This window comes from Zosterops lateralis (genome assembly GCF_965231275.1).
Source record: "Zosterops lateralis genome assembly, chromosome: 4".
NCBI classification, from domain to species: Eukaryota; Metazoa; Chordata; class Aves; order Passeriformes; family Zosteropidae; genus Zosterops; species Zosterops lateralis.
This window is the reverse complement of record NC_139765.1, coordinates 30,711,169-30,731,464: the sequence shown is the minus strand read 5'-3', so window position 1 is coordinate 30,731,464 and position 20,296 is coordinate 30,711,169. Positions and strand designations below refer to the sequence as shown.

Here is a 20,296-nt window from a genome sequence, read left to right as displayed (position 1 = left end):
TGACCACAAAAAAGAGAGTTCTGGTCTGTGATTTTTGAGGTTTCTTTCAAGGCAAAGTTTAGAGAGATTAAATTCCATTTAGTATCTCTTGACTTCTGAAGCACAATAGTTGTTTTTTATTTACAGTATAACCTTTTCTTGCTGTCCTTGATCTGAGAGTATCTTGCAAAACAGTCTTGACTCTGCAGGTTTGCACCATAGAATATGCTTGGGGACCAGACATCTAAACATTCATATTCCATTGTATATTTGAGGTGCACTGTACTCTTCATGATTAGCAAGGTTTTTTGTCTCCAACAGAAATGCATCTTCCCTGAAATAGATGTGGTATGGGTAGCAAATCCATCACTATGACGTGGAGTTTGATCTCTTTTTACAAGAGCTCAGGGGCTGATTCAACCTACTGCAGCAATTGTGGAAGGGGCTTTAGTTCTCTCCCTCACCTCCCCCTCAACCTTTGAATTTTTGTCTTTCTCAGAGCATGTGTTCTGCTGGGAACATGATGAGCTGATGACAGCGTGAGAGGTGGCAGGTGGATGGAAAGGAAAGGCTAGAATTGCTTGACAATAAAACTAAATGCAGCTAGGGTCTAAGACTTTTGGAATTTTGCTGCTCTCCCTCTGCCTTTCAACAAGACAGGAGAGAAAAAGAATTATCTCCACTCAGTAAACACTTTTTACTTCCTCTCTTGCTTCATCATATCACTCCATATCCTGTCCTTACCTCACCTCACCTCCTTCCTCTCAGCTCAAACCATGCTGACTTTAGTCTGTGTGATGTTCTGTGTGTGTTCACTTCTAGAAATTTGCAGTGAGGATGAAGAGTGAGGTCTCTGTGAACAGTTTCCATTGTCTGGCTGAACAGAAATTTGTTATTTACATTTTAAGTGAGCATATATGTTCAGCTAGATGAAAGAGAACTTAGTTATTGAACAAATACCAGATTGTCTAGGTTGATTTGTTATGTTTAATGGGATTTTTTTTTTTTTTTTTTTTTTTTTTTTTTTTTTTTTTTTTTTTGCCAAAGTCTTTCATCAAACCTTTATCACTGAAGACGAACAAAATGAGCAGGTACCTATATTGTATGTATTGGATCTTTCCTGGGGGCTTCCTCTCTATAAAAATGTATTAAATCTCCTCCACTAAAGGAGAAGAGTTATTCAGATTATCCCAAGAGAGATATTTTGTAATCTTCACCTGGGAAGTCTGTTGAACAGTAAAGCAGAGATTTTTTTGTGAATCAAGTAATTGGAAATTGAGCTCCACAATGTGTGACGTTGGTCTCTGAATCCTGGTCCTTAGTGTATTGAACTGAAAAATTTTGTCTATGTAAATATGACAAAGGGAGGGGTTATCTCCATATTCTATGCAGAATAAAATCTAGTATTTCTCAAATATGCTATATTATGTGAGATTTTTATTACCACATAATCTGTCAGACAAGTTTATCAAAGATACAGAAAACAGCTTTGGGTCTCATCAGCATTACAAAGATAAATTATTGCTTCAAAAATATAGATAGATTATGGGAGGGTAATCTGATACTTGATATTTGTGCTCTATATTTCATTATTAATTCAAGGAAAGATTCTGTTTTCTGAAGAAAACATGTTTTTTGGAATATTGCTGGGTACTTTTCCAAGATGAAGGAACTTTTAAAAAAGAAATAGAAAAATGGATGTATCTCTGAGAGAATAACATTTAATTAAAATAAAACCCAACAAATAATCAATTGTGTACACATATTTTTTTTTATTTCTTTATTTACCATGTAATAGTTAAACTTTATATGTAAAATTACTTAAATTTAGAATTCATACATCAGATCTGAACAATTCACCAAAAATTTGGTATTTGCATTGTTTTTGTAGTAAAGTATTTTTCTTGTTTTTGCTAAATAACTTGCAGTTGGGTAGATAATGGATTTGTCTTTTAGCATTTCATAATCTTCTCAGTTTCTCAGTAATCAATTCCAATATTAACAGAAATATTTCCCAAATCAATGATATTTTTAAAAATGTATCTAGGTTAATGTAGCAGTGAGTTAATGATTTGTCTTTAGAGCTTCTTACAGCATGTGACAGTCTTGGCTGCTGTCAAAGCTTAGATGAGGTTACCAACTGGCAAACGGGGTAGACACATGTATGCATAAGGTGTTTTGCTCAGGTTGATGGGATTACCATCCAGTCTGATGTCTTCGAGAGCCTTACGCACGTAAGTAAAATCTCTCATTTTGCAGAAAGTATCTTCATGCATCTCTTGAATGTTGTTGTTCTAAAAGAAAATAAGCAAGAAAAAAGAAGCTATCAGAATAGTTACCTGAAAGCAATTTTTAACTCTGAAACACCATTTATGGATGTATCTTCAGTGTCTAGAGAGATACTTGCTTGAACTCAAGGACCCAGATTCTGGCAGCAAGTCATCAACAGAGAAATCTTCCAAGCAGGGGAAAATTTCTTGGCCAGTGCAAAGCTTCAAAACTAAGTAACTCAAGCCATGTAGCAGAGACAGGCTTTGAAGGAGGAGCCTGGTAGGAGCATAGAGCATTTTCATTTCCAGATTGTAGTGAAGAGTCTTATTAAGACAAATTTGATCCATGATAGGCCAGTCCAAAAATCATAGAAACATAGTTATCACCCTGACATCTTAATATGCCTCAACCTGCAATGATACAACTCTGAAATTTGATCTGTGACAATTTCTTTCCCCCAGGCCCTCTCACATTAGTTTAACTCACATCTATTAGCATCTGGGAAAATTGAATGCTTTTGGTTTTATTCCTTTGATTTAAATTGCTCTTACATGCCTTTGGTTCACTGAGCTTCCGTTCTTGAAGTGAACCATTCTCAACAAAGAATTGGTGGAATACAGCATTGTCAGGAAACTGAGACTAAAAATTTCATCAGCTAAAATGATGGCTGTCTGAAAATTCTTCTCTTCATTCCTTTAGGTAGTCAAAAATTGGTGTGGAAAAAGTCCAGCTCACTAACTGTTTTCTGTAGCACATAGCACTGAATATTTAATTTGTAGGCACAAATAGGTGAAAAACAAGTCAGATAGCAAGCAGAGAGATTCAATAAATTTACTTACTGAAAGATAGAGGTTAGATGATGAGAGGTACATTACATTGCTTACTGAAAGGTTTTTTATGTATGATGCAATAAATAAAAACCTCTGATAAACAAAACTGTAAAATGTTACAAGAGAAGATAAAGAGAAAGAAGCAGGGCTGGAAAAGGTTAAAAGGAAAAATTCAGAAAGAAACTATTAGATAAGAGTAGTTCTAGAATCTGATTTTAGAAAAATTAGCTGAGCTGAATTTTACTTCTTTGAAACACTGCAATCACTAGTTAATTTTATGTTTACCACAGCTTTTTTGTCAAGTAAGAACACTTTTGGATAAAAATAAGAAACGCTACAAAACAAATGTTTGCCCTTCCCAGTTTGCATACTATTTGAGCATGATATAAGGAACCATTTCTTTTGTAGCCTACCTGAAGATGAAGAGCTTGGAGGCTTTCAGGGAGTGGCAATGGAATGTGATCCAAGTTATTGTCAGTAATATAAAGATGCTGCAGTTCATCCAGATTCTAGAGGAAGATGGATAAAAGAGGGGGAAATAACAGACATATTTGAAAATCTCTGGCAAATTTGAAATCTATCACTGCAATGAACACCATTGGATAGCAAAATATTTTGTTTCTGCATGATATGGTGAAAAGACAGAAATTCAAAGACAGTAATGAACTCTGATTTGCATAGACTGAGAATGTGGCTGATAAGGGTTAGATGTTCAGATTAAAATGAAGGGGAAAATGTTTTTCAAATATCTAGAGAATTATTAAAGATGTAATTTTAATGATGATGTTGTTTCCTTTCTTTCATGGCAAGGCTACTCAATTTTGCAAAAGTGTATTGTGTTGAAGCAAATTATAACTGTATAAGAAATGCCTCAGTTAAAAATACATTTCTCATTCCATTTTAAAAGGCAAAGAATTTTCTCCCTTGACTTGCTGGAGGAATGAGTGCTGGGAAATCTAGCAGACACCATAGCTAGGCTGCTCAGAGCCGTCTTTGAAAGGTCACAGGGATCAGGAGAAGTGCCTGAGGACTGGAGGTAAGCCAGTATCACCCCTATCTACAAACAGGTCAAGGCGAATCTAGGGAACTACCATCCACCTCAATCCCTGAAAGGTGATGGAGCGCCTCATTCCAGAGGCCATCTTGATCACATTCACCAAGAATGTGATCAGGAGTAGCCAGCATGAATTCACTAAAGGTAAATCATGCTTGACAAACCTGATTGGTTCTAAAATAAAAAAAAAGTACCAGAACAGATGAGGGGAGAACACTGAATATTTTCTACCCTGATTTCAGCAAGGCTTTTGATGCTTTCTCTCGTAATAAACTCTTAGCAAACTCAGGGAGTGTGGACTGGAAGAGTGGAGAGTGAGGTGTATTGAGAGCTGACTGAACGGCAGATCCCAGAAGGACATAATCAATGACAGTCTGGTGGGAGTTCTGCCACTGAGGCTGAACTTCAAGGTTCTGTGCTGGACCCAGTATTCTTTAACATGTTCATCAATGATTTGGGTGGAGGGACAGATGCCTCCTCAGCAAGTTCACTGATAACACAAAGCTGGGAGGAATGGCCAATACCCCGGAGAGCTGTGTAGCCCTCCAGAAGGACCCCAACAGACTGCAGAGATGGGCTGAGAAGAATCATTTGAAATTCAACAATTCTTGTAGCCAAGAAGGCCAATGGGGTCCTGGGGTACATTAGGAAGAGCGTTGCCAGGAGGTCAAGAGAGGTGATCCTGCCCCTCTACTCAGCCCTGGTGAGGCACATCTGGAATGCTGTGTCCAGTTCTGGGCTCCTCAGGACAAGAGAGAGACATGGAGCTCCTTGGGCAGGTCCATTTGAGTGTTACAAAGATGATTAGGGGACTGGAGCATCTCTCTTATGAGAATAGGCTGCACTTCTAAACACATCCTCTGGAGACCGGAGGAAAATATTTTCCCATCACACACAAACTTACTTTAAATGCCTCATTTGGTATCCCTCTGCGACCAAGCCTGTTCTTACTAATATCAATGAACGTTAAGGTAGATGGTAACTCAGGGAGTTGCCTTATCCTATTGTCGCGAAGTACCAACTCCTGAAGTTGGGGCAATCTTCGGAAAGCATCCCTGTGGATATCTGATATGAAGTTTGCAGTCAAATCAATCCTCTTTAAATGGTCTGGGAGAGAAATAAGATAAAACACACTTATAAGAATGTATTTCCGGAAACTTAAAAAAACTCCTGCCTGTGTCATTCTTTATACATCTTTCAGTGAAAGAATTCAAAGTTGAGTTTTAGGATTTTGGTGTGTTTTGGGAATCTTATAAATTATTATCTTTTGGAAAAATGATACTTAAAGGAAAATAAATGTATTTTCTACTACTTAGTTTCACATTATTTTAAAACTTTTCTGTATGTAAGAAATTTGATATATTGACTTCTTTATAAAATACACTTGAGCACTTTTCCAATTAAAAAAAAATTAAAATTAATATTTGGGGGGTTTTATTAATTTTCTAAAGATGATTGCAACTAACAGCAAAAAGACCAATGGTCATTTTTATCTATAATAATTCAAAAGTTTGACAGAGAATCTGCATCTAATATATGGACCTTTATCCTCCAAAGTAGCAAAATGCATGTGCATTTATGTGTAAAATTTGCCATAATCAAACATTATGTAAAATATATCAATATATTTTTTGGTTGTTATGAGCCAGAAATAATCAAAATTAAAGCTGATTTCAATAATCCTGCTATCCATACTTAAGTTAGCAAAGTCATTTCTGCTGATCCTCTTGATTCTGTTATAGCGTGAATAGAAATATGTGGTTTTCTTAGGCAATGGTGGAACTGCATCAAGCTCACGATCATCACAGTAGACTGTGGTCCCTAGGCATGTGCATAAGAGGCAAGTGGGAAGACCTATCAAGGAATTTAAAAGAAAACACTTTGTTAGAAAGGACATGTATAAAAATTATGCATAAATTACTGCAATGAAATGTTCACATAAGCACCTAATGATCAGACTATATCTGTGCTAAAGTTCACTTCTCATTCAGCTTTGGTTACCAAATCATATAATTGTAACAGTAGAGTGATTAAATCCTTTTAAAAAGGAATTTATTTTACTCTCTATGCCTAGAAGAACAATTAAATTATTCTAACAAAATGTTTCTCAGACTGTAATACAATATTCAGTGACAGCAACCAGCCAGAAGTTGATTTCTCCTTAAGCTAGCAGGTGTATACTTCCATCTAGATGGGAGAAAAATAGCTGATAAATTATATTTTCTATTTAATCTGTCTCTCTGTCACTCTTCTCCCCCTCCCTTTTTATATTTCTTTCTATCTCGCTCTCTCTCTCTCCAATTAAATAAATTAAATTACAATTAAATAAAATCCATCCTATTGGCTTTGGCATATGTTCTTGTTTGCACCTTAATTCAGGCAGAGGCATAATCCCTCTAACAATTTCAAATAACAGGATTGTAACACTTGTGACACTGATTTTTTGATACATGTTTTCCTTGATTATGAGCATAAATCAGCATATCTGTTTATCAGCTTTTAATCCCATAGAAATACTTTTCTGTTTCAAGTTTTCTTCCTCCTTGTATCAGATGGAATTGTTTCCTCTTGTAGTATATATACTATATACTATAGAATACTAGGATCTTCCTCCTTGTAGGCTCCTCTTTCTTGTAGAAAATGGGACTGTTTGCTCATTTACGATCCTATATGCTATATACTATAGAATAGTAGGGTAATTCAGGAATATGAGAATGTTTTTCTTGCAGATTAGTTTTTCCTTCAGATCTGATGTAGCTACATGAGCGATGTGCCTTCTTAATCTGCCCCAATTATCTGTAGATTATTGAGGTGCCTTTTGAGGCAAGATTAAAAAAATTACTAACCAGAATACTCTTTTATTTTTATGTGATAATCTCTACTTGTAGATCCAGGAATACAATTTCTGGAGAGATAAGGATATTTTCATGCTTTCCCTAACTTTCTCTATAGTACAGATTAAATTGGCTGGAGAGAGGAGGTTTGACACAGGGAAAAAAGTCTTCACACCTTGAACTATTCCAGCAAATCTAGGCCTAAATGAATATAGAGTGGCTGATTCAAATATGAATCTGAATTCTGATGAAAATATCAGATGGCTGATTTTTTTTTCATAATATTGAAATATAGCACCATAGTGTGGGGAAAGGGTTTCGCCCTGTCTTAGTTTTGATCTTGGAGGAGTGGTATTTTTTCCCCTGTGTCTGGTGGACATGGAAAAAAAATAGAGGTAGGAGAGGGATTCAAAAAGATATCAACAAGAAAAATGAGCTTGGCTTAATGTTACTGAGCCCTGTAGTCTTCTATTCAGTACCAGGCTAAAAGCAGCAACATCTGATAGGAGAATGTGTTGCCAAAAAAAGGAAGACACAAGACAAATCGGATTTCATATACTGGGAATTTTTTGAGCATTTTTTTAGTTGATGCACAACTTGATTTGCATTAAGTTCTCAAAAATATTGACAGATAAAGAATTCATCATATATAATATTTACAGGACATATTGTAACATCTTGTAATTTTCAAAATTGAGAAAAAGTATGGGCCTTTTTTTATTTGTTTCTTATGTTTCTGGAATCTCCTGGGAAATTTTTCTTCCATTTTTATTTGTTTTAACAGTGTGTATTTTTTCCTGGTTAAGCTCACTTGTAGTATGTACCAAAATATGACTATGAATTATTAACTTCTCTGAATACACAATTTCAGAAGTAGAAACTCTGGGGTTTATGTTTTTTGGTTTTGTTTTGTTAGGGGGTTTTCCCCTTTTTTTTTTTTTTTTTCTTTTCATTTTTCTGCTACGGCATTCAGCTGTAGTGTTGAGCATAGTAAAAAGTAGGATTTTCCTGTTACTGTATGGATAACTCTAGTGTGCTTTACCTACTATAATTTAGAGGAGCTTCTGACAGATGCCAAAAATTAGCAGTGAAAAATTTGTGTGGGAGTGGGACAGATCATGTTTTGCAATTTTCATTCCCCTGCAAGATTTATAAAGTTCTTATTTCACTATAGATAATCAGAAGAATTGAAAATAATTTTCACTAAAAGTTCTAAGTAGCTCCCTTTCCTTAAGTTTTTCAGTTTGTAGTTTTCATGGTCAAAAATTCTTCCATATTTTATTTATACTTCGTACATTTATAAAAAACATAGCAAATCATTATAAGTAAAGACAGTTGATAATGATATTGAAATATAAGGCAGAAAAAAAGTACTGGTAGCATTGCCAACCATCATCAAATTTTCAAGTTATAAATCTTCACTGGCACAGTTGTTTTCATAGCTAAATAGTATGGAAACCTTTTGACTAGGCAGCTATCTGACTTTGGAGCATTCAAGACAGGCATGTTGTATCTTTCTTCAGCAAGAGACATGCAGAAATTATGTACTTCATTTTCAGTTTAAAAAAATGAAAATAAAATGGGCTTGCTCAAAATCAAAGCTATACACAAAAATAATTTTCACTTTCCTACTAACCATCTTGAGTCTGGGGTCCAAGAACACCTGACCCCTGTGCTGAAGATCCGTCAACTAATTTTGGCGTTGAAGCTTCATCCTCAGTTTCTTCTGTCAATGGTGCAGAAGAATAAATCTCTTGAATCACAGAAGGTAGTGCTGCCCCAATACCTCTCTAGGGAAAATTAAAAGGAAATATTACTGTTTACTTCCATTGGAAGCTGTTTCTCTTCCAGTTATTCATATTCTCCCACCAGAGGTCACATATTTTCTGAGGTTTAGTGCTTGAACTGCATTTTATGCAGGAGCTATAGTGAATTATGATGATATATAAAAAATACATAAAAATCCAACATACTTTTTCACTTTTTATCTCAGTGTTTTGAATGTTTTTATGTATGCACACATACATATACTTCATTACTGAGAATATATGCTAGCAAAATTTTTTTTCTATATTTATCTAAAGATAAAATAGATTTGTGATAAAAACTGACAAACAGGTGAAAATGAAAATTTGCTGTGAAGTATCACAGGTGCAAGTCATTTACCATAAAATTGAAAATTGTACCATCATAAATCCAAATGCCATATAGCTGTTCAGTCTCTGCTTAGAACACTAACATGATTTAAAAATATTACTAAATAATTCAGAACTCTGACTTCACATACAACTTTCTAATACTTTAAAGACTCTAGTTAACTATATTTGTAGCTTTATTATGTAATATCAAAATTAATATAGATAAAAATATTGGATAAAACCTTGGTTTTAAAACACTTATAACATTTGGAAAATCCTTGCGTGGAAATAGAAGACTTTTTTTTTGTCCTTCACTCAACATAACTAGTCAAAGCAGTAAATTTTTTCAGGTTAACTTTAACTCTAAAAATGCATTCTGTTGATTTTCCTCTATGACAATTGAGGACAAAAATTAAGATGCAGCAATTTTCTTGCATCACATCACTGCTTATAAAAAGAGTATTGCAGACTTGCCAGACTTGTTGCAGAGGGATCTATGTTAGCAAAGAGGCAGAGTTGTTTTCTGTTATCACCCAGACATAGTTGTGTGATCTTTGCAAGTCCTTCCCACTGTATCTTCATTTCCCCACGTGTAATAATATTGTTCAATGGAGCCAGAGCCCCTTTTGAAAATGCACTCTTTATTCTTTAAATCCAAAAGAATTAAGTAGTGTCATTATAGGGTTTTGCACATCTGAGGTGCTGTTAAAAATGTAGATAATGCATTTAACCCTGTGGGTGCTGCATGCCTGTACTGCAGTTAGCACTCTCTATCTTTCTGTAAGGCACAGCCAAATATAGGAATTTTGTCACAGTATCATTATTCCAGTTGCAAAGGCACCAAAGCCCAAAATTCTGCTTCAGTTTTCATCCACTACAGCTTTCTAGCACACCACTGCAAAACTCTTGAATCCCAAATCTTTCACCTGGCCAAGCATCTCCTTTTTTGAGACCATCCCACAGCTACTGCTTTCTTTGCTATCTTCAGGAAGTACCAGTTGTTGAAATCAATCACAGCAGTGTTCATAAATTCTGATTATAAAAGACAGGTAAAAAGTAATTTCATCCAGACTGTCCAAATAGTTAGAATTTTTAAAACTTGATTTTATGTGTAGACTATAGAAGTTAAAGGAACTAAAACATCTGACATCTGGATTCCAAGCACAGGCAAAGCTTTTGCTGTATTTGATCCCTATTTGAATGTCTTAGTATGTGTATATATATTTCATATGTAACCAGCAGCTCAAGGGATATGGTTCTGCCCTTCTACTCTGTTCTTGGGAGACCCCACCTGGAGTGCTGCATCCAGCTCTGGAGTCTCCAGCACAAGGAGGACATGGATCTGTGAGAGCAAGTCTAGAGGAGGGCCAAGAAGATGAAGACAGGGTAAAAGAGTTGCGGTTGTTCAGTCCAGAGAAAAGAATGCTCTAGGAAGACCTTATAGTAGCTTTTCAGTACCTAAAGGGGGCCAAAGAGAAAGAAAAGCTACACGAAGGCTGGAGAGAGACTTTTTAGAAGGACATGTAGTGATAGATAATGGGGATGACTTGAAGCTGACATTTTTTTACTGTAGGGATGCTGGAGAATTGGAAACAGTTGCCCATAGAAGTTATGGATTCCATTGCTCAAGGCAAGGCTGGATGGGGTTTTGAGCAACCTGAGCTAGTTGAAAGTGTCCCTGCCCATGGCAGGAGGGTTGGAATTAGAAGATCTTGGTCCCTTCCAACCAAAATAATTCTATGATTCTTTGAACTGTGAAAATTTTGGAAAAATCACTTTACATCACATAATAGACTATTTTGCATCATAGCCATATATTGCAAGCAGTATTAAACATTATGATCCTGGATTGCCTTAGACCATCTAAATAACTACTTAAAATCTTTTTTTTTTTTGTACATAAATAATTTGGGTTTGGTTATATAATGGCAATGGGTTCAAATATTTTATATCAGTTAGTTTCACTGAAGAGAGAAAACATGAAAGCAATAAAAAACCAGTGAGCACTCTAAAAAGATTTTGACTAAGAACGTTTTAGGTTTTCTGTATATTCTTTAGTTGTATTCTACTAAGCTACAGATACTATTACGATTTGGAATTTATGGATAAAAATGCCCCAATACAGTTACCAAGGTCATAACATCACAAAATGCAAGATAATCAAATGAGCAAGATGACCTTCAGCTGAACTGAGTAACTTGAGTTGATGTAAGAGTAAGGATGTACCTTGTCATTTTGTGCAGACAAATACACAATGTTACCATCTGCTGCACTGACAGTAGACAGCTTAACCAGGAATGGACTTGGGGACAAATCAAAAGACAGCTTTGGGAACAAAGGAAATGGGACAGCTGTTCTCCGAATGGAGGAAGCCTAGAGGGAGAGATACATTCCAGACTTTTATTGACCCAGGTTAGTACTGCGCTAAAGTTCTTGCATATGCTGTCTACTTCTTCACCAGCTTTGTGGAAATCAGATAAGAGTCCCTCTTCAGACCTTTGGAATTAAATCTGGAGATCTTAAGATCTGTTAATGTCTTCATACACAACTTTTGTTCTACTGAATGTAATATTCTGGAGAAGAGTATTTTCAAGAGAGACTTTGAAATAGGCTTCAGACAAAAGATCATTTTCACTTGTTATGGGATTTGGGTTTTCACTTGTTATGGGATTTGGGTCATCTACACTGAGTGCCACCTCTCTGCATATTTGGGGTATTCTTTATGGAAGTTACTATCTTGGGATTTGTGATTTACTTTGTACTTTCTGAGGGTTCCAAGTTGAATAGTCATTTTAGCTGTTGGGTAAAAACAGAGGTGTTAACCTCTAGCACTTCCATTTCTACACTGTTATCTCTTTCTTGCTGTAGGATGTTGTCTAGATTTGTAGATGCACAGTTGAAAGTCTCCCAGCAGTTTCCCTGCAAATGCATTAAGTCTGGGATGTAGGGAAACTGTTCCAAGTAGTTAGCATTATCCATTCAGTCTCCTGCAGTTGTGAATGTCATGAGAAAATTAAAATTATTGACATTAACTTAATGATGTTGCAAATTTTATGCTTGTAACAGAGTAGGAGTTCACTGATATATGTGTTTTACATACCAGACACAGAGCATGAGCAGTATTTTCTTGCTGTACATAACTTGGACTTTAACCAGTGACCTAAAGGTAAAAGTCTGTTTCCCATTATTGGTCATCTGATCCATGCAGCTTTGTATCTTTTACAAGTTTGATAAATCATGGGAGATTGTAACAAGACAAAGATGTTTCTTGGACTATATACTGTACAGAGTAATCCCTCATCTTCCAGATGTCTGTTTATTTTTGGCAACTGGACTTTACTAAAAAAAAAATGAAACATAAATTATTGTATATCACTTAATGGCATTATTTTCCATAGGGTTTTTGGAGGGAACCTGGAATTAGGCAGGGAGTGAACTTGTATTTAATTTGATACTTTAATAAATACTCTTTGTGAAAAATCGCAAAGTAGGAAGAATATTATAGAGAAATACAATAAAGTATGTTTCTTTGCCAATAGCTACAAGTCTTCAAATAATAATCTGCCTTCCAAGACAGTTTTAATACATGACATAAGAAAAAACTGAAGGGGTGTCACATCACCTATCTTTAGACATCTATGTGGTTAATAGTTACCCTACTCTGTCTTTGGAATCAATCAAGAGTTCTAGAGAATACCAGTGCAAATTAGTCCCAGAGAATGCCAAAGGTTAGTTGATATCTTTCCTAGGATTGCTTGGAGTACCTACTTTTTTCCTGACCCTATATTTATCCAATGTGACTCCATTTTCTAATGGAAATTCTTAGTGTGGCTGGCCAATTCAGAGGCGCTTTCAGATCAGGAAGTTACAAAAATCAAGAATGCAGAAATCAGAACACATCAGTAAGTGATAAAATGCAATTGGTAAAATCCAACTTGCAACTTGACACCCATAGGCTGAGCATTTAGTTTATATTAGCATCGCTTCACAGTCAGTACAGAATGAGACAAAACTTCTGAAAAGCGGCTCCAGACATTGGCTACAGAAATTGCTTTTAGGGTGGGCTTTTTAAGTATCTGTAGCTCACCACTGAGAGTAAGGGAGGTGAGATAAACAAAAGACTAGGAAAGGCTCAAGAGTTAATTTTATGTATCTTTTTTATATGTCTATTTTATATCTACATATTTTAGGATCAAAGTTGATGCATTACATGTGCTAAGTTTAAATCCACAGGAGAATGTGAAGTGCGTTCTGTTTCAGTGTTTCTTTTACTGCAAAAAATACAGTATATTTTATTACACAAATGAAAATTCAAAACTTAAAAAGAGGCATTTTAACCTTGAAGGGACAGTTCCACACAATGACCCATCAAAAGGAGCTAGTTTCTCCCATAGCTGTTCTGAAACTACTAAAGACTTACAAGAAAATGTCTAATTATGGTAAAAGTTACTCATAGAATCACAGAATGGTTTGGGTTGGATGGGAATATAAAAATCATCTATTTCCAACCCCCTTGCCACAGGCAGGGAGGTTTATTTTCCTTTCCAAAAGTGGCCTTGTACTTGTTCTTGAATTTTACATTTAAAGACTTCTTTTCTCCTGTTGTTCTATCTTAAAAAGAAATAGAACTGTTAGTCACTGCAGACAAGTGAATAACAAGAGCTTATGTCAATAGTTTTCTGAAGCTTTTCATAAAAAATGAGAAAAAATCCTATTTGGGGATAAATCTTCAAATTATAAGTTTGATTCTCCTATCAACTATGTGACCAACTTGTACATTACTTGTACCAATTAACAGGATTTCTTAAAAATGTATATGATCTGAAAAGTCATTGTATATCCACTTTGAAGTGTCTAATTTAATCAGATACCTATGACAAAGCAGTGTAAGCCTCTCTCAACCCTGCAGAATGGCAAGAGTGAGTTCTTGTTTGAGTGTGGCTCCTCTTCATGTGTATTATGCCAACAGGAGACTGTTTGTGTGTATGCATACAGGCATAAGCAAACGTGTGTGTGTAACTCAAGTTCTGAGATTTGTGCAGGCACCAAATTGCCAGTACTAGGCCATTCTTAACCATTCTTAATAAAGTGCTCCTTTGCTTTTCAGCCTCACTGATAGCCTATTTTAGCAATGAAAATATTTTTCTGATGCTCCTATATTTTTACTTCTTATTTTTCTAGCTTAGTTTTTCCTACCTAAAGAAAAATTGACTGATTATGTTTAACAGACACTGTGATAAAATCGTAGTGCCATTTTATTAGGCATTAGTAGCTGATGTACATAAGAATCTCTCTCCACAATCAGTTTTTCTCACACTTTTTCCAAACAAAGTTTAGTTTCAAAGAGGGGAAAAGTGAGAAGCTCACACAAGGATTCCTTTGAGAAGTCTGGTTTTCATTCTATTCATTTTAAAGATGGAAATCTCTCTTTGTGTATGTTTTCAAAGCACTTGGGAGACTCAGTCTTAACTGTGGCCTCTGTACCCTATCATGATATAAATATTAATTCAAAATACTAATGAACTGTAAAGAAAGGAGAAGACACATCAGCTCGTGTTTATACTGTTGTTACTGTCAGAAGATAAATCCAACACAAAACTTGTATTCTTTTGGTGACATTTCTTTGCTGTATTTTTCTCCTTGAGGACCTTAGAATTCTTTCCTTGATAATAGGCTTTTCCTTTACACTGCCTTTTTTAGCCATTATCTGTGAAAGAGTTGATACTGCTATCTTAATGTCTTGATGCACATTTTATTTCTGAGTGATATATTACTTTAAGTTTTTCCAGTAATAGTCTCCATTTGGATGCAAAGCATTAGCTGGGTCTTCTGTGTCTCACTAACCTGGGATCTTAGAAACCATAGATTTTATAATCACCTAACACATGAAAATGCATATCTTTGATTGAGGATTCAATACAATTCTCACAAGTAATTCACAGCTACAGTTATTTTCCCCATGCAAATATTTGCATTTAAAAAGTATTCCACGTATACATTTAGTAACCTTTCCCAACCTTAAGATTATTCTAGAATCTATGACATATGACAAAAAAAGACTTCAAGTGGAACACTACCAAGAGCCATTATCTAGAAATATTTTCAGAAACCTACAAAAAACAATATTTCCAGAGTATGAGAAGTAGCAAAGAAGTCAGAAACTTGGACTCAGTCACTCTTAGTTAACTGTATTAAGATGAAATCCTCATACTAAGTCTGAAACAGACGTCTATGGTTCATCCAAAGTTATTTGAGGAAGATAGGTGTATGGCTTCAGGCTGGGATGGAACTGACTTTCCCCATGGCATCCCTCAGTGCTGTGCTTTGTGTTTGCCACTGAAAAGGTCTTGATACTGCACCAGTGCTCAGTGACTGCTGAGCAGAGCTGGCCCAGCACTGAGGCTGACTCTCCAACATTTCCCTCTCACCAGCTGGGTAGGGATACAACCAGAACAGGGGACCCAAGCTGAGCAAAGGGATATATATTCAATATGGCATCTGGTCAGTGTCCTGGGTTGCAGTGTAGAATATACACAACGTATTTATTCTATCACGATCTTCATTAACTTTTGAAACTAGGTGAGGCAGTGTTTTCCCAAGCCCCTGCCTTTGGGGTGTCTTCTGCTAATGGCCCATCAATGCCTGGCCCATGACTCACAGGTAACTCCCTCCAGGGGTTATCTCTGTTTAATGGGCCATCAAGGACCCACTTCACACTCCTCATCCCATTGTGAGATGCTCTGCCCAGGGGGACGAGCCAAGCATTCTCACCTGGATATAAGCTGGTATGTGGGACAGTGCAAGCAGCCCTGACCCACTGGATTCCCAGAGGAGCAGAGCTACCAGACCTTTCTACAGGATCACTGCTTCAGGAAGACCATCTCATCTGGACTGCTTCCACTACCCTGCTCAGGTTGTATTCTGACTCTGTCAGTGGTCCTTTGTGTTATTGCATTTATTTTATTTTTACCTTTTTACCTTTTTTCTTATTAAATTATATTTCTGACTTGTAGCGTCTCACTCGTTTTGCTTTCAAACCATGACAGTCAGCAATAAAAGCTGAGAGAAAGGAGGCAGCGAGGGCAAGGAGGTGGGCTTTATTATTAACATGTTTGTCATCAGGAGTACCTCCTACACATACTCAAGTCCTTCGTTCTTGGAAGTGTTTGGCCCTCACCTGCTGATGGGAAGTAGAGAAAAAGTCTTTTGTTTCCCTTTGCTTCTGCATGCAACCTTTGTCTTTCTTCATCAAACTGCTTATGTATCAACTCACAAGATTTTAACCTTAATTTCTTCACCTGTCTCTCTGAGAAGGGGGAGGGAGAAAGCATCTTGATAGTTGCACGCAGCCAGCTAAGGTCAACCCACCTCAACAGATATCCCAAGAGAATGATTCATACTTGTCTTGGAGCACGGTCTTGGGATGCCAAGCCTAATTTTAACCAGATAGAATGAGTAGAAAGAATCCTTTTCTAATTATCCTTAGATCTTTCCTCATTTTGGTGATTATACATCAAATGTGTGATTACAGTACCTAATGGTCTGGAAAAGGACATGCCGACACAGGTGCTTTAGTTTAACTCTTCGAGGTGAACAGATGATTAATTCACATTGAAATTAACAGCAGTAGAACACTAAATGTGTCTGAAGTGCTAGAATTGGTCAGTCTCCTGGACCTTCTGCAAATCAGTTTGATACACAACCTTGCTAAAGTTTGCATTTTTCCAATGGGTCTAAAAATGGGTGAAACAAATGACTTCCTTTTGCACATAACTGGATTTTAAAATCCTACATCAAAGACAGCAACAACAGAAAATGCTTTTTGAATCTTATCTCCACCATTTCAGAAGTCTGAAGACATGATTCAGAGCTCTCTAAAGGGAAATTCAAGTCTTAAAGAGTTACTGCACACAGGCTAGATCTGTTGAAGGCTTGCTGCTTGTCTGGGTCTCTGTGGTATTCCTCATCATGTAAACTATGCATAATAAAAACTAACCTGTGACCTTGAATAAATATTGAATTTTGCACATAGACCCACTTGTGTTGTTCACATCATTATGACAACAAGATTTTAACCAGTAAAGTCATATCCACAATCAAGAAATTAAATGTATTCTGCTTAAAACTTGAATGACATCAATTACATTCAGATTAAAATATAACTTGCCCTATCAAATAGTACACTGACATATCTATAAAATTTTCTTGATTTCTACAGCACTGACCACTCATATCTCTTGGGATATGGGGAACTATGAATGCTTAGGATTCTCTTGGGTGGTACATGGTATTAGGAATGTAAGCAAAAAAAAGACTTTGGCTAAACAAATACCAAAAAAGGCTCTCACAGGGAGGTCCATCCATATGCAAAGCATAAAAAACTCTGGTCAACTACTGTGATGGATGAACTTCACCTGATGAATTTTAAAAAGGCTGTCTGAAGAGCTCAGCAATGGAAGATAATCCTGCTCTGGAAAAGAATCTTACCAGTTTACCCTGAGTCTGCCTATTCCGTGCCTTCTAAAAAGAAAATAACCTGTGTTGGGATGTCTTGTATCTTTTCTTGTTGGGTGCAACATCAGTCATCCTGAATTTCCTTTCAGCTGGAAAAGAACACCGAAGCCTTCCTTTATCCTTCACTCAAAACCTTGGAAAGGGCCACCCCATGTTTTGGTGTTATAGGACCTCACAGAGAGAGCACAGCACAGGAGAATCCCACCTACCATTCAATGCATTACTAAGAAATCTGTTTGAATGAGAAAAACTCAGCAATGAAGCACATTCAAAATAACTTCTCCCATTTCTGGGAAGAAAGTTTCTGTAGAAATGATAAAGGTTTTGTTTCTAAGAGCAAAGAGGGACAGAAACAGTGGTTTATTAATCAATGTGAAATAGAGCACAGCAACTAAAATTGGTAGTGACTTTATCAGGAAAGCAAGCTCAAGGAGGATCAAATACAGCACAAGAGTGGCACAAACGAAACATACCAAAGGCAAAGTGAGACAGCAAAGTTCCTTTCAATCCCTCTTAGACATTAAAAATTTATTTCCTACAAATTATAAGGTTCTAATCTTAGTGGTAACTTTAACATTATTTTTATTTTTACAGTTCTCCTGTTTTAGAATATAGTTATTCTTAAATTGTCTCTGTCTTTTGATTTCAAAGCTGTTATACAATTTGTCTCACATTGATGAAAAAGTAGCTCCTGTCCCTCCTGCTGTAATCATGAATCTTTCAAAGGATTGCATTTTCATGAATTATGCATTATGTTAAAAAATACTAAAATATTATGTATAAAAAATGAAAATACCGTATTATTTAAATGTTAAATATTTGACTCAACTTCTATCACACACAATCCTGAATCACAGAGTGCTTATATTACCTTCAGGGAAGTTGTGCCAATTAATCAGCAGGGTGAGAATAAAATTAATGTAGCCTTTTAGTAATTGCAAAGAAATAAAGGACTGTAGAAGAGGAAGGAAGCCTCTAAGTCAATAAGTGGAGTGCCTTGCTTCTACAGGCAACATACCTTACCAGCTCATACTGTGTCAGAATTTCAACAGTTTCTCTTCAGTAATTTTTCTTACTTTCCTGTGTTTAAATTCAAATGCTTTCCCTTTCTTTTATCTTCCTTCTACCACTTTCCTAACAGCAATAGAAAGCATTAGCATTTATAGCCTGAAATACTTGTACTGAACATAAACCTAAGGAAACAGCATTCTACAACTTCGTATAATGGGAAATGCTGGAAATCCGATCTCCACTGCCTCCGTCCATCACCCAGGCAAATAAATCACAATGATGACCTTCAACAGAATTTGTGGAATTGCATGGAGACCTGAGGAAAGCATGGTACCTTTCACCTACTCTTAAAGATTGCCACAAATAAACCCCAATCAGAATATATTTTAGCTTTGTTTGTAGGTTAGGGAAAAAAATGAATGAACTGCAAAGGCAGTAGAAACCACATGAGTAGATTTTTCTGATAAGTATTTTCATGGCAAAGAAAAACTGATCTGTAGCTACTGCATTTATGCACTTTGGAAAGACAGCATAAATTAAGTTCTAATTACCTCTACTTGGTCAGACTGCTTGCTTTCATCATAGGCAAATGGCTGGCGCAGCTCTCCAAGTGGTATGTCATAGAACTCAGAATCATAAATTATGGTATCACTGATAGGGGCAGCTCCAACAGACTCAAAGATAAAAAATCCCAGAAATACATTTACAAAGGTCTGCATTCTGTTTTATTTTCTGAAAGAGAGGAAAATTGACAGATTGTAGATTCTCTGGTATTGACAAGGAATCTATGACAATTAAATGTCACAAATACAGTAGTTATATATAAACCCCACAATATTTCTGATGAATATTCCATATTTATTTATGGTAAATCAGTGTTTTTCTTTGTGAAGTGTCCCTGGACCTGAAAATTCTGCAGACTGCTTTGGCCATACTCATATAATTTAGAAAAGAGCTATTGAACTTCATTGGTGTAAAAATAAACGGACTTCAATGAGAAAGATCCTGAATGACATTTTTCCCCTTCCATCTAACTTCACCTATTTTCATTGCACTTAGATATGAACTTTTGAGAAACTAGAGAAAAAGTAAATTATTATATTACTTGTATTTATCACAATAAATAATCTTCTGAAATGTATAACAGTAATATTATATCTCTCCATTATTAAAAAAACTCTAAATGGAATCAATAAAAAAACAAAAAACAAACAACAACAACAACAACACCAACAAGCAAACAACAACAAAAAAACCCAAACCAAACCAAAACAATTGAAAAAAACCCCAACCCACACCAACACCCCCCTCTCAACCTATTAGAAAACGTTAGAAATTCTGTTATCTCTGGATAAGCATAATCAAAACACTTGTCACTGGTTAGTTGTTTTGTTAGAACATAACTTTAATTGATGTGGCGCATTTGAACCATACTTTTGCAAAAGTCTTGGGCACAAAATAAAAAATTGTATGTGTCCTCCATAGCCCTGTGGACAGTAGAGCCAGTAGTCTGAATTCCTTCATTATTCAATCAACACTGTTTTTAAAGTAGTGAAAAATTGCGATGTGGTGTATTCACCTGTTATCCTTGGAAAATAGAATTGTAAAACTGAATTATCACCCATTTAAAGTCCTATAAAATTGAATTATCACTTATTTAAAGTT

At 35.9% G+C, this 20,296-nt stretch overlaps 1 protein-coding gene across 1 annotated transcript; it reads right to left on the bottom strand.

The window, feature by feature from the left end:
* Positions 1-2,102: 2,102 nt before the first annotated feature.
* On the bottom strand, positions 2,103-19,350 carry EPYC (epiphycan; the record flags this gene model as incomplete). The annotated part of the gene is made up of 6 exons (XM_083859108.1): positions 2,103-2,273; positions 3,494-3,589; positions 5,039-5,241; positions 5,830-5,988; positions 8,605-8,758; positions 19,183-19,350. 6 exons carry the CDS (start codon positions 19,348-19,350, stop codon positions 2,103-2,105), a joined length of 951 nt encoding a protein of 316 aa, XP_083715234.1.
* Between the last annotated feature and the right edge of the window lie 946 nt (positions 19,351-20,296).